This window comes from Podarcis pityusensis, assembly GCF_964106645.2.
Source record: "Podarcis pityusensis genome assembly, chromosome: 1".
Lineage (NCBI taxonomy): Eukaryota > Metazoa > Chordata > Lepidosauria > Squamata > Lacertidae > Podarcis > Podarcis pityusensis.
In genome coordinates, this window is record NC_138028.1 from 85,142,588 (window position 1) to 85,155,920 (window position 13,333).

General features: G+C 41.3%; 1 protein-coding gene across 1 annotated transcript in view; it reads left to right on the top strand.

Moving 5' to 3' along the window:
- The window catches only part of NUP160 (nucleoporin 160), a 28,594-nt gene that overhangs the window by 11,801 nt on the left and 3,460 nt on the right, over window positions 1-13,333 (top strand). The window contains exons 16-32 of the mRNA XM_081003353.1: window positions 507-634; window positions 746-906; window positions 1,556-1,686; window positions 1,860-1,930; window positions 2,546-2,702; window positions 4,114-4,183; window positions 5,034-5,132; window positions 5,974-6,093; window positions 6,210-6,305; window positions 6,426-6,520; window positions 6,788-6,884; window positions 6,966-7,071; window positions 8,094-8,254; window positions 9,732-9,792; window positions 11,045-11,155; window positions 11,734-11,857; window positions 12,743-12,844. Coding sequence (XP_080859479.1) covers window positions 507-634; window positions 746-906; window positions 1,556-1,686; window positions 1,860-1,930; window positions 2,546-2,702; window positions 4,114-4,183; window positions 5,034-5,132; window positions 5,974-6,093; window positions 6,210-6,305; window positions 6,426-6,520; window positions 6,788-6,884; window positions 6,966-7,071; window positions 8,094-8,254; window positions 9,732-9,792; window positions 11,045-11,155; window positions 11,734-11,857; window positions 12,743-12,844 — 1,890 coding nt within the window. The remainder of the gene's footprint in view (window positions 1-506; window positions 635-745; window positions 907-1,555; window positions 1,687-1,859; window positions 1,931-2,545; window positions 2,703-4,113; window positions 4,184-5,033; window positions 5,133-5,973; window positions 6,094-6,209; window positions 6,306-6,425; window positions 6,521-6,787; window positions 6,885-6,965; window positions 7,072-8,093; window positions 8,255-9,731; window positions 9,793-11,044; window positions 11,156-11,733; window positions 11,858-12,742; window positions 12,845-13,333) is intronic.

A 13,333-nucleotide genomic window follows, 5' to 3' on the forward strand; every position in this document is an offset into this window, starting at 1 on the left:
AGAGATTCAGCCTTCAATTTCTTTTTTTGTTAAAAATGTCCTCAATCTCACTGTTCCCCTCAGACAGGTAAAACGCTGTATATCTCCAGCTGAGGCCCAAGACAGTTTGAACCAAGGCCACACTACAAGCAAAATCCCTAGGGTTCCTGTGCTTAAAAAGTAGCCATATAAATTCAAAAGTTGTACAGTGTTTTTGTTACTTTATTTTTCTATGAAGAGTTTCTATATACTGCCTATTACAATCTGTCTCAAGGTAGTGTACAAATTACAGTCACCTGATTGCAATAGTTTGTTCCAGATTACTTGTATCTTACAATTTCATGTTCCTCAACCCGAGGGTGTCATAGCCCTTGAGACAGTGTGTGGAAAAATTAGTTGTAGGATGCCACATATAATTCTTAATAGGGTGGATAGTGTGTCTTCTGTATCATGTTTACTCCCTCATAACTGAATAAATTCTCAATATATTTTATGAAGCCTAACACATTTTGCTGGTTTCCTTGTAGAGAGAATCTAATAGAGGATATTCACAGTAAATTGCAAGAGATCAAAAACCCAATTGATGCTATTGGGGTGCTTATCCGGGAAATGGACTATGAGACAGATGCAGAAATGGAAAGAGGACTCAATATTGGTGAGAGAACAGTGGCTCTACTCTCCCTCCCCCTAACATTTTGATTAAGTGAAAGCTGCTTATGTCGGTAGATGCATATATTTTTGCCTTTTCTTACCTTTCTTTCTACAGTCCAACCCCTAAATGTGCGCATGCATCTCTCACAACTCTATGGTAGTAGCACAACAGTAAACATGGTGTGTCGGTGTGTGTACAAGATGTCCATGACTCGCTTTTTGCTTTGTCGGGACTTGTTGATTTTACAGCAGCTCTTGCTACGGCTTGGAGATACTGTGAGTATATTGGAACAAAGTTGACTGTGTGACCTCAAGCAGTACAATCCTTACATCATTAACTGAACAGCATACATTGAATAATAATGGAATGGTTATTATTATTCAATGGTGTTGAATAATAATGGAATGGTTACAATGGTTGCTGAATGGACATTACCACTTAGCTGTCAGGGTGCACTGTGTTGCTGGATCTACTTTTTTGGCAGCCAGGAAAGAACTTGGGGACCAAAACATATATTATCACAGAGCAGCACGTCTGAATCCAAGCCATTATCCTTATTAACAAGAAGGAGCTTAAGTTGATTCAGATCAGATAGTAATGTCATGTTTCCAACACCAGCTGCTTACTTCAGTTAGATAGGCTCTGGGTTGATTTTCCTTCAGTCCCATTCAACCCACTTAAAATAGCACTCCTGTCTTTGGCTGTCTTGCTTTCAATATCCGTTGGCTTCATTCCTCTCCTTTCTAGCAACTGCTTTGGGACAGCCCTGAAGATATTGCTATAGAAAATCAAAATGGGGTATAAATGTCTATATGGCGAAGGGGAGGATAATACCACAAGGATTTTCGCATCTTTTCTGAATAATGTGAAAATACTTGGCCATTGACAGCTATTGAACAACTAATACTTATGTTGTGTTTTTAGGTATTGGGCGGAGGCCAGCTATACCACACTCAACAGAACTTGCTGCATCGCACATCTCATTTGATATTATCATATTACCTGATCAGGTGGGCAAGTCAGCGCTTGGCATCAGATGTTCCAGTTGATGAACTGTAAGTTCTTTACCTATAGTTTGTAATGAATATGATGGATGAAGTAGGTGTGGCCATTCTCTTTTCCTTTAGCGAAAAATAGGCATTTTGTTTGATAATAGCAAGCAGCTAATTTGGGCAGGTTCTGCTCAGGACTTTTCTGTCTGATAAGTATTTTTTCTTGGTTTCTTCAGGGAATGTAACCTACAGCATCTTTCTGTATTAAAACTGACAGATTCTACAGCTATAACACCACTCAAGCTAGGTAAGAAATTAAAAGCTTTTTGTCTCTTTTTGGTTGTAAGTATGTTCAGTTACTGTTTTTTTTAAAAGTGACAATTCAAGGCTTTGCTAAAAGATTAATCATGTTTATAGACATAAGTTCTCCAGTGCTCAGATTAAAATACTTTAAAGCAAGATAGTGCTGAAATCGTTGCTCAGAGAACCTAAACTGCTATAGCTCAGGGGCCGTTTTTAACATTAACCCAGCCACCTTTACCTGCAGTCTAGGCTAGATTTTTATTTTAAAATTGTTGGGATTTTCCAAATTTTAAGTATCCTACGTGCCATATTTCCTATGCCTAGTTTTTTCAAACTCAAAAGTTCTATAGATAGCTAGAAAATCTAGTCTTTACCTGTCAAAACAGTTGGTGTTGTGTCTAAAAATGCAAAGTACATCTTAAGTAAGCAAAATCTAAAAATTGGCATTTACATTTACAGCCTTTCTTCCCTGCATCCCACTTGGATTTATTAGAAGTGGAATATAGAAGTTAGTATTAGGGAAACCATTACATTGAAGAGTCATGTACGAAACATGTTTATGGCATTTTCTCATTCTTTAGAGATATTGATGCAGACAACATCTTTTAATCTGTTTTAGTGTCCAGCCCTCAAACTATCGTGGAGCTGTTCTTTCAGGAGGTAGCCCGAAAACACATAATATCTCAACTGTTCCCACCTAACGCAGCCTTGGATGAATCAAGTTTGAGTTGGCCTCAGATGTTTTCTGCAATTTCGAGTTATCTCCTGCAGTTCTTGTATCCTTCAGTTGCAGCTTCTGCTTGAAACGGTGGACAGGAGCTATGCTTTCTTCTGTTCCTCTAGTGCGGGGATTCTTAAACTTTCTACCCCTGGGATAAAAATTAACTGGGGCCCTCCAAACACAATGTGCAGGGGCGGAATCAGCAGACAGAGGCACAGTTTGGCATAACCAGCTGACAATTATTGACACTTTGCGAATTTCTGAAATTCTTTGCTCCAGTGATTCCTCTATGGCAGGGAGTTACAGTTCAGTTTTATTCAAGTAAAGTACAGAAGTTAGGTGGAATTCATCATTGTGCTCATTCAGTTCTTCCTGTGCAAGCATTCCAGCTTGCCAAATGTATCCTCCTTCCCTGCATGCTCTTCTGGGGGTTCTCTAGGACCCCCCCAAACCAATTGTGAGGGTGCCTGTGGGGGGAGCCCCGTTGGCAAGGTGTGAAGTCTTTGTGCAGGGCTTCCACTCATGGGGCTGGTTAGCCAAATCCTGCCCATAGCTGCAGAGGCATGACTTGGCTTCCTCACTTTAGGCACAATTTTATGATCTAGAGCAGGGATAATCAACCTTTTTATACCGACCGCCCACTAATGCATCTTTCTTGATGGTAACATTTCCTTACCGCCCACCAGTGCTCAATGGAAGGAGGATTCAGCTTGTGCCGTACAACCCCTTACTGCCCACCTAGAATCCTGAAATGCCCACTAGTGGGTGGTAGGGACCAGGTTGACAACCCCTCATCTAGAGGCTCCTCCTTGCTCTTTTTACATTCACTTTTCACTCCTCTGTGAGTTTCCCTCTTTTTCCCCATTCCTTTCTTCCCAGTTTATTGGGTGTGTTTTTTTTAAATGGTTCATCTTACTTGCTAATCCCCCCTCCCTCCCTTTCCTTTCAGAGGGTTGGCAGCAAGGAAAGAGGACTGAGGTATGAGACTGTGTGAGAGAGAAGTGGAGGGACCAGAAGGCACAAGAGAAGCCCCAAGCACTTCTCCCTCTGTCTGTCCTTTTGCCTCCCGTCTTCCTGTTCTTCCTCTTCCTTCCCTCACACTAAGCCTGCCGCACTGCCCATCTCTTGTCTATTTCCTCTTCTTCCTTTCTGTTCCTGCCCTCCAACTCTGCGTGCTAAAGCCTTGCTCTCCAACCAGCTCCTGCTCCCATGCAGCCCTATGATTGTACATGTGAGGAGCTGCTGTTCGTGGTATTGATTCATTCAAAAGACTACAGCACAGTCAAGGGACAACCAAAATGATCAAGGGGGTGGAGTGACTCCCCTAGGAAGAAAGATTGCGGTGTTTGGGACTTTTTAGTTAGAAGAGAAAAGGCGAGGAAGACATGATATGATAGAAGTTCATAAAATTAAGCCCAGGGTCTTGTCATCCGTTCAATAACCTATATTCCTTATGCAGTCTTCAGGTGGCCAAGCAATCCTAACTTCCTCTTTCCAGAATGTTTGATGGGGGCTTGTCAGTATGCTCAATTGCAGGTGAGATCTTTATTTGTGAACTCCTTTATATTAATATTTAAAGGATAGAAGGAAAATGCTTAAGTAGATCGGGTGGGAGCCTGGTTGAAAGCTAGCCCTGGTTTTGTATGCAGGGATGTAAAGGGGCAGCTGATGGATCATTGGTACATATGGTGGGATCAAGAGATTAACTGAGAATATGAGCAGCAACTGGGGTTCATCTTGGGCATGTCTTATAAGGAGAGTGGGAAGCCGGTTTTGGGAAATTGTATTAAATTGAACTAATTTGGCAAGATTTATAATAATTTTGAAAATCTATAAAAATAATTGGCAAAAAGAAAGCTAGCACTGGTTCAAAGCAATGGATTAGTTGCGGGGAAGGATGCTATGTGCATGCTGCCCTAAAATAATCATCATCATCATCATCATCATCATTCAAAGGTAGCCCAGGTAAATCAGGCAAATGGATCAAAACTGGATATTATGGAAGGGATTCTCAATCCAGTAGAGGCTCCTACTGGCTGAATTGGGGAGGCCATTTTTACCGACCCCCCTCACCTACAGTTACAACACAAACTCTCATGTTTTTCTAAAGGGTCCCCCAAAGGTATGGAGCAGAGGTTTTTTGGGGGGCAGGGGTGTTTGGAAATGCCTCTCTTCTCTCCCCACTATACCACTGGGAGTATCCTGTGAACAGAGTTAATCTCACAGGAACAGAGGCTCCAAGCCTAAATGTCTAGATCAGAATCCAGCCTAGCTACTTGCCTGTTCATGTTTTTTAATTGGTGTGCGTTAAACAATGTCTGTCTGAGTACAGTGGGAAGTAAGACATAACATTGATTTGTCTGATTAGTGGATGTTTGTATATTAGGAATATATTCGTTTTCTGGGACCTTGGTGCCATGTGAATATGGGGTCATGCTGTTTTATGATGGGACGCTGCTACCTTGTTATGGGAGAAGGGCACAAGGTAAATTCTTATTTCTCTAAAACAGATAAACATTTTATTGTTTGAGTTGAGAAACAAAAGGAGAGAAGTTGGTTAGACAGTAGTCATAGCTAGGAGTGAGAGATTCTCAGTTACTTTTGAGGATCTTGATGTCTGCAGAGTGCTGTAGATTTGACAGCTTTGTTCTAAAAAGGAGCAAAATATAAAATAAGTGTCAACTGTGTTACCAATCTAGGCTTTGTTCAGATGAATCTGTCTACTGCTTTCCTAGAGTCAGATGCTTTGCTGTTCATTTCTGGCCTTCAGTGGCAGCTTCGGGTGGGGTGTGTGCATGGACTGTTCCTAGTACAGTGGTACCTCGCAAGACGAATGCCTCGCAAGACGAAAGAGTTTTTCGTTTTTTGAGTTGCTTCGCAAGACGAATTTCCCTATGGGCTTGCTTCGCAAGACGAAAAACGAAAACGTCTTGCAAGTTTGTTTCCTTTTTCTTAAAACCGTTAATACCCTATGGGAAACCGTGCTTCGCAAGACGAAAAATTCGCAAGACGAAAAAACTCGCAGAACGAATTAATTTCGTCTTGCGAGGCACCACTGTAATAGTTTTTAGTGGTATCCATGTTGAATTATAATGTGTAGTGCTTTGATAACCATAGCATGCACCTGCGTGCCATTTTGTGACTGACGCTATTGACAGTTCCTCAGAATTGCAGATGTAACCACTGGCCTAAAAAGTTTGGCACCCTCTGACATACAGTATGGAATTGATAACTGTAGCAAAACAATATGGAAGTGATCCCAGTTTATTCTGTGCTTCGGACTAACTTTGTCCCAAGCCTTGGTTTAAGTTCTTTTTTTCTTTCAGGCTCTGGACTGTTTCTGTGAAGCAGCCTCAGAAGTTGGAAAAGAGGAGTTTTTGGATAGACTAATTAGATCGGAGGATGTTGAAATGGCTTCAACCCCACGGCTACAGTACTATGACAAGGTATTTTCGTTTCTAAGCTTTTAACCTTTCTTGTAGAAGGGGTGGTATAACATGTACTTAACATTTTCACAAATAGTTCAGGTAAAACATTCTTGGCTGTATATTCCTCTCCCTAGGTTCTGCGTCTTCTGGATACCATGGGTCTACCTGAACTGATCATTCAGTTGGCTACCTTAGCAATCACAGAAGCAGCTGATGATTGGAGAAGCCAAGTAAGGAATTATGTTTTGCTGTTGTAGGATGCGTGCCCTTCTCATCCAGCATTTGTTTGTGCCACCACACTAATTTTCCAGCTGGTTATAGATGGCTTAACTGCCATATTTGTATTGCAGGCTACCCTGAGGACATGCATTTTCAAACACCATTTGGATTTAGGACATAACAGTCAAGCATATGAAGCCATGACCCATAACCCAGATTCTAGCAGGTAATACTTCATATATTTTAGGCATTGATATACCTTATTTTTATGAATCAAGTGCCAACCACAGGTGGTTGGGGTTGTTTTTGTTTTGTTTTTGGCTCTTTAAAAAACCCTGAAAATATTGCCTAGGTTCTAAAGAGCTGTGTTTTTCTAATTTAAGACATTTATATACTGTTTAAATGTGTACATTGCTTTAAAATGTGAAAAACCAGTCCACAGAATTCACAGCCCATGGTAGCAAAGAGTTACCTCTTTCTTTCTCCCTTCTAGGCAGCTGGATTGTTTACGGCAGTTGGTGGTAGTTCTCTGTGAACGCTCCCAGCTCCAGGATCTTGTGGAGTTCCCCTATGTGAATCTCCACAATGAGGTAAATGGTTTGCTTTTGTTAGCAGTGAGGTAGTGGTATAAGGAAATCTTCAGCTATGTCTAACTGTTGTTTGTATTATAGGTTGTGGGAATAATTGAATATCGTGCTCGGGCAGTAGATCTGATGACACATAATTACTACGAGCTCCTATATGCTTTCCATGTTTATCGCCATAATTACCGGAAAGGTATGACAGATTATATAAAAGAGAAAACTGCCCCACCTGTTAAAATGTCAATTTTTGTGGCATTGAATCAGATGATGATTTGTTTCCCATTAATGAGCAGTCTGTGCATGTGGTGAAAGAGCACAGCCATGATAGCTAATCTGTGCTAGAGCAGGGGTCGGCAACCTAAGGCCCATGGGCCACAAGCGGCCCATGGGGGTTGTTTAACCGGCCCACAAGCCGCCCCCGAACCGAGCCGCCTGCTCGGTGAGATCCCGCACACTGCGCTAAACCAGCGTGGTGTGGGGACTCACTTCTGCAATGCTGGAAATTGTGTCTGCGCATGCGCAGACACCAGAAATTGTGGGCATGCACACACGATCCGGCCCACGGTGGGATCTCCACTGGAGTGAACTGGCCCAGGCGAGGTAAACCTTGCAGACCCCTGTGCTAGAGGATTAGAAAAGCCAAGTCCTAAACTCCATGTTTCTGTGATAAACACTAATGTGAGGGCCATGAAGGGGGGAGTATTTGCAGGGGAGAATGGTATGTGAGAGGATGCTCAACCCTTTTGCTGCCCACTAATTCTCTACTGCATATATGCTCCAGGTGTATGATTGGAACTATATATTTACTGAATATGTTCTTAGTTGAATGGAAAAAGTATATAATAGAAAAGTGTCGGGTGTTTTTGAAAGCTAAACACCACGGTATAGACTATATACATATCCATGCTAAACTGCAAAACCCAGATTACTTTGAGGGAAGGCAGGGCAGTTAAGCTAATATAAAGCTGCTGTACCCTGCCTTCATCCATTTATTTCCTCAATACTGACAACCTTTAAAATTAGGAATATCTCCTGTTCTAGTGTCCAGATCTTTTAATTTATCTTTTGGTTAGTTTCTCCTCCTCTCCACTAGATTATAGGTGATTTTCAAGTTGTTTCTACTTTACGTTCCTACTACAACCTGTTCTGACCTGAAGCTGTTATATTTCAGTTGGGGAAGAGGTGACTGTTGTATTGTCTTATTTCTTTCCTCAGCTGGAACAGTGATGTTTGAATATGGAATGCGCCTTGGCAGAGAAGTCCGTACCCGCTCTGGACTGCAGAAGCAAGCAAACTGTTACCTTGCAGCTCTTAATTGTTTGCGGCTCATTCGCCCTGAATATGCATGGATAGTTCAGCCAGCTTCTGGTGCAGTGGTAAGAAACATCTCCTTTTTCAAGATTCAATCTCACTTTGATTATTAGCAGTTCTTTTTCGTAAGACCTTGGCTGCTGTTTGCAAGTATGTTTAAGATAGCAGCAACCTCTGTCACACTGCCTGGTTCACAGATCACATTAAATCATGTTTAACTCTAGTTTGACACAGATTTGCAGTGTCCTCATACAAAAGTACTCAGAAATTCCTGCTTTGCTTCTTCCACACTCCTAGTCATTGTGCCCTGGGAGCAACAAAGTGAAAACTTTGACTTGTCATGTCATCCAAACCCAGGCCCATGATGTGATTCTCCCAAAACCAGCCTTTCTCAGCCTTGGGTCCCCAGATGATGTTGAACTACAACTCCTATCATCTCTGACGAGCTAGCTAGGGATGTGAGTTGTGGACCCACAATTGAGAAAGGCTGCTCTAAACAAACCACAAGCATTAGCAAATATATATATATATTTGCTTACTGCTCATGGTTTATTTGGTGGAAACAAACCATGTGCCCAGCTTCAGATAAGATGACAAGCCAATCTTTGTGGTTTGTTGCTCCCACCCAGTAAGGTGGGGGAGGAGCGGTGGCGATTTTAAAGCAGTGTTCACTACAGTGCAGCTTGTTCACATTAAACAGTTATTAAACATAAATTGGTTTAACATAATGTGCAAACACAGCCAGTATGTCCACTGCTAATTCTTGTGCTGATGTCCCAATAACAAATAATTGGAAATAAAGTAGCTTGTCTAATACAGTGGAACCTTGGAAGCCGAACGCCTGTAAACTCAAATGTTCTGGTTTTTGAATGATTTTGGAAGTTGAACGTCCGGTACGGCTTCTGCAGCTTCCGATTGGCTGCAGGACGCTCCTGCAGCCAATCAGAAGCTGCGCCTTGGAAGTTGAACAGACTTCCAGAACGGATTCCGTTTGACTTCCAAGGTACGTCTGCATTAGCATTTCATTGGATGCAGGCAAATGGTTACACAGCTATTATAAATACTCATAGGGTTATATTCAATGTAGCATGCAACAAAATGTTCCATCAGCTCAAGGATTTCTCCTTGTGCAACTGAACTTAATTCCCCCATCGCCCTCCCCCACATGCCCCCTAGATCTGTTCTGAGGTTTCCCCAAACCTTCTAGAGCAGATTTGGGGACATGAAGAGAGGGGAATCGCATTGCACTAGCACTAATCTTTGCACTAGCACAACTATTCTGCCTATAGTAATGTTCACTGAATAAAAATATGCAGAATAAGCAGATATGCAAGTTTGCTTCCTTTGCTTAATTGATTTCTGCTACAGAATTTGCCATTTTATTGGAAGTCAAACTGAGGATGTCACTTTGCATGTTTCTGCACTGAAATCTTGAAAAAAATAGACAGAATCCTGGTGATGCTTAAACACTAGTGAAGATGTTGTAGAGACTGAAGATTTGTATATCCAGTTGTTTAGAGTGCTTATCCTATCTCACACTAGTATGAACGTCCAGGAGCGTCCCCCAAAAGAAGTCATGATGGAGAGTGTGCTGCTGCCCCAAGTGAGTCTTCTGCTGTTCCACTTTCTCAAATGCAGATAATTCCAAATGTCTACTCTTAAATTCCAATCAATCAGCTTAATTTTTCTGACTTACTCACTTTCCAGCTTACGTTTGGGTAGTTTTGATTCATGTTTGCAGGGCATTTGCCTTTAGTCTTGTTCCTTCCTGTCCTCCCATATCTCCCATACCCTCCCATATCTTGTCTACATATTTTTATCTGTGTTATGCTAGTTATCTGGGATGTCTCCTTGATATGCGAGAGTCTGGTGCACTAGTTTCTTACCCACATAGCTCAGTATTTTGAATTGATCGCAATACTTGTGCAGTAGACAGTGTTATCTGAGCTGTTGTTGGGGGCAGAGTAGGTATGAGCTATGAAAATACACCCGCTATTCTGGAGGGCCAAAAGGGCACAGGATTGCCAAGTTAAGAAGACTTCTGCATTGTCATTAGTGCTGAGGGGAACATTTTGCCTGTTGCCATTTTTCTCATCACTGCAGCACTACGGGAAGAAAGGATATGGGAACTTTACAGCCTATGATCTTAAAGGCATTTCTTAACACAGGAAGGCAGGGAAAGATATGATAGTCTTTTGGGCCAACCATGTGACCCTAGATTCCTCCTCCAGTTCTTTCCCTGTTTTCACCCTGGACTTAACCTTTTTCTTCCAGCTCCCTTCAGCCTCCTCTGGATGTAACTCTTAACTTTGGATCTGTGTTCATTATTCTTCTATTTCATAGCTGCCATTGGTGTTAGTTTTGGAATGCCTTCAGCATCTGTCTTATACTTTCAACTAACATAATTAAAGGAAGAGCCTTGGGTCACATGGCTGGCCCAAAAGACTACCATATGTTTCATTGCCTACTAGGGTTATTGGTGGATATAATCCAGCATATTTGATGTCTTGCCCTAGTTAGAACATTCATGGTAAGGGCCCAACATTCCTATTTATGATAATACCAAAGAAAATTCTGATGTCCTTGTTCAAATAGGAAATCAGGATAAATATAAATATTAATTTGCAGATGACTTTAATACATCCAGCTAATCAGCTGCCCCCTTATAAAGCTGATGATTAGTGGGAAACCTTTTATGTGTAAAATGTTGGGGTTGACTAAAAGAAAGCTAGTATAGTAGCTGTTCATCACTCAAGAGCAGAATTTTGCCTTTATATTGCCTGGTTTAACTTTAAATTCTCAATAGTAGACTCTTGAAGTTGCCACATTGTAAATAAATGATTATTTTGGTACAGCGGGAAGTCGGATTGAAATCTTGGAGCTGCAGGATTTGGAAAAAGAATGTGTGCTGGCTCGCATACGGCTAACTTTAGCACAGCATGATTCAACAACAACTGCTATTACAGGTAAGCTCAGGATTTACGTTCATACTACTTGGCTTAATAACTGTACAGAGGGTGAGCAATTTAATCTCTGTGTGGGAGATCAGTAACCCACAAGAAATGTATTTCCACATCCTCCTCTGTTGCTGTTTGTGGGATGTGGAATCCAATCTTAATTTGTGAAACACTCGCTACCGTTATTATGCTGCTGCTACATTTGCAGCAAGAGGAGACTCTGCTAAATAGTGTTCTGTGATCTCATATCCACAGTAGGCATGGTCTACTCAATTATGAGAGACAGGGCGTGTGGCTTTGCATCTATAAGAACTGAATGCTGCAATTACTCTGTATACAATCGTGGCAGATAGAGAGAGTTGTATTAAATAGAGCGCTAATGTTAAAGTTCCATAAGTGCCCCTTAAGCTGTTCTGTGGGTTCACTCAGCACCCCAGAGCAGATTTGGGGCTGGGGGAGGAGAAGGGGAAATCCCCTTGTGCTTGTGCTAATCCTTGTGCGAGTAGAAAAAGTTATTTGAATATCGCCCACTTATATACATATGTGTGCGGTTGAGATGATGTAATTCTGTTATGTTATCTACCCAGGAAACTCATCCCCCAAGGAGCTGGTAACCCTGTTGGTGCAGGCTGGTCGTTTTGACACTGCCATTTCTCTCTGCCAGACCTACAGCTTTCCCTTAACACCTGTGTTTGAGGGACTTACTTTCAAGTACGTAACATATTATTGGACTTAAGTACATAATGTGAGTAGTGAAATATCTATTGATCTTTTGGGGAAAGTATATTCAGATTTGAAAGTACGTACTTTTTAAGTGAAATCATACACTCTTGCTTTAAAACTATGTATAAGCCCGAGTAATATGAGAATGTGATATGAAGTGGGAGTGATTATGACAGCATTGAGGCTAGAGCATTTGATGTATTCTTGCTCATAATCTTACATTTTGCCTTGGCCAACTCTCATTTGAGAGTCTAAAATATCCTTGGAACAAATTGCTGGGTAATCAAGCCCTGAAACTATTACCAATACACGTTTTCACTTTCACTTAAGCTTCTGTGGTTGGTTTGTACAAGCTCTCAATCGTTTCCTGTTGTGTTGATGTTACCATTTCATAGGTATCAGTTTGATTTCAACTACCTTGGTAGCAACTAAACCAGTGACACTTGTGCTGGCGGCTAAAGTTGTGGCAGAATGTTTTAAAGATGGGTGACAGTTACTGATACAGTCCTGAATAAGCAAAGATGTTCCATGAATAGTAGAAGCATTCAATAAGCTCACTGATCTCCGTATCAATCACAGCCAGGTGCATATGTAGGGTTCTAGAGCACAGCCATTACTTCGGCATCTGTAACCGAAGCAAAGAGCAATTGTAAGATGGAATGTTTGGAAAAGTAAGACCAGGGTTCAATTTCCTGCTCAGGTGAACTTGATTGTTTCTCAGCCAGAGAATCTAAGAAAGTTGTTAGAACAAAGCAGGGATAACTCCATATGGGGTGGGTGGGAAGAATTCAATCAGTTTTTAAATAAATAAATAAGGTTAGAATTACTATTGTACATACAGTATCTGAGTGTACCTGGTTATTTGTATTCCAGATGTATTAAACTCCAGTTTGGAGGGGAAGCAGCATTAGCAGAAGCATGGGATTGGCTAGCTGCAAATCAGTTGTCATCAGTCATCACAACCAAGGAGACCAGGTACTGTGATATATTTTGCAGGAAAAGAAAGCAAGTACTTTGTGGTCCAAGAAATCTGCATGGAAATAAATATTTCTTGCTAATAAAATACCAGAAATTGCACTTCAGGATTGTGGTTGTCCTGCTTCATTTAGTCTTCAACAAACCATCTTGAAGCAGCAGTCGTAAAGTGTTCATTCATGCTTTCTTTTTTGCTTTGTATATTTTGAAGGATGGTTTTAGTGCAAATGTTAAGGACATCCCATAGTGGCTCTTGTACTTCAGATAAAACCACATGGCAACACTTTCTAGGGGTCCAGAAACTTTGGCTTAACTGAATTAAGAACAGAAGAAAACAAGTTCACATATAAAAAGTTGAGCAAGAGATTGTGGAAAGGGGATGTGTAGACTCCCCTGTGAACCATCAAAATATTCAGGAATGGAGATTTTCACTGGTAGCCGGTAACATGCATGTATCCATCCGTCTGTTAATGGTATTCCAATTGTGTT